This window comes from Penaeus monodon, chromosome 23 (genome assembly GCF_015228065.2).
Source record: "Penaeus monodon isolate SGIC_2016 chromosome 23, NSTDA_Pmon_1, whole genome shotgun sequence".
Classification (NCBI taxonomy): Eukaryota; Metazoa; Arthropoda; class Malacostraca; order Decapoda; family Penaeidae; genus Penaeus; species Penaeus monodon.
The window spans coordinates 40269247-40269790 of record NC_051408.1 but is presented as its reverse complement, the minus strand read 5'-3'; the positions used below and the strand labels follow the sequence as shown (position 1 = coordinate 40269790).

Here is a 544-nt window from a genome sequence, read left to right as displayed (position 1 = left end):
CTCCCTTCTCTCATCCTTCGTCTCTCCCTTTCCGATTCCTTTATTTGGTTTTATTTGACGCCTTCCATCGTCAGCTAACCCCCCCCCCTCTCTCTCCCTTACGCGGTCAGTCGTCCGGTCGTGACGAAGGTGGTCCGGCCAGTCGTCACCGTGAGGAGGGTCGTGACTCCGGTCGTCACTAAGGTCGTTACGGTGAAGAAGGTCGTATCCCCCGTGGGAGTCAGCGGCGGACACCAGGGAGGAGGTGGATATTCTTCGGGTGGATACGGAGGTGGATTTTCGTCGGATGGACACGGAGGTGGATTTTCGTCGGGTGGACACGGAGGTGGATTTTCGTCTGGTGGAGGACACGGAGGTGGATTTTCGTCGGGTGGAAGTGGATACTCTTCGGGTGGATACGGCGGGAATACCGGTGGATTTTCGACAGGAGGTGGACACGGCGGCGGATTTGCTGCGGGTGGAAGTTTCAGTGGAAGCGGCTTCGTCTCGGGTGGATTCGGGAGCAGTGGAGGAGGTGGAGGAGGTTACGGCCACAACAGCTGGT

The 544-nt window shown here is 58.5% G+C and overlaps 1 protein-coding gene across 1 annotated transcript in view; it reads left to right on the top strand.

Annotated features, from left to right (window-relative positions):
* The window catches only part of LOC119588064 (ctenidin-3-like), a gene marked incomplete in the record, with an annotated part of 3787 nt that overhangs the window by 2786 nt on the left and 457 nt on the right, over window positions 1–544 (top strand). Inside the window, 1 exon segment of the mRNA XM_037936762.1 lies at window positions 111–544. Coding sequence (XP_037792690.1) covers window positions 111–544 — 434 coding nt within the window.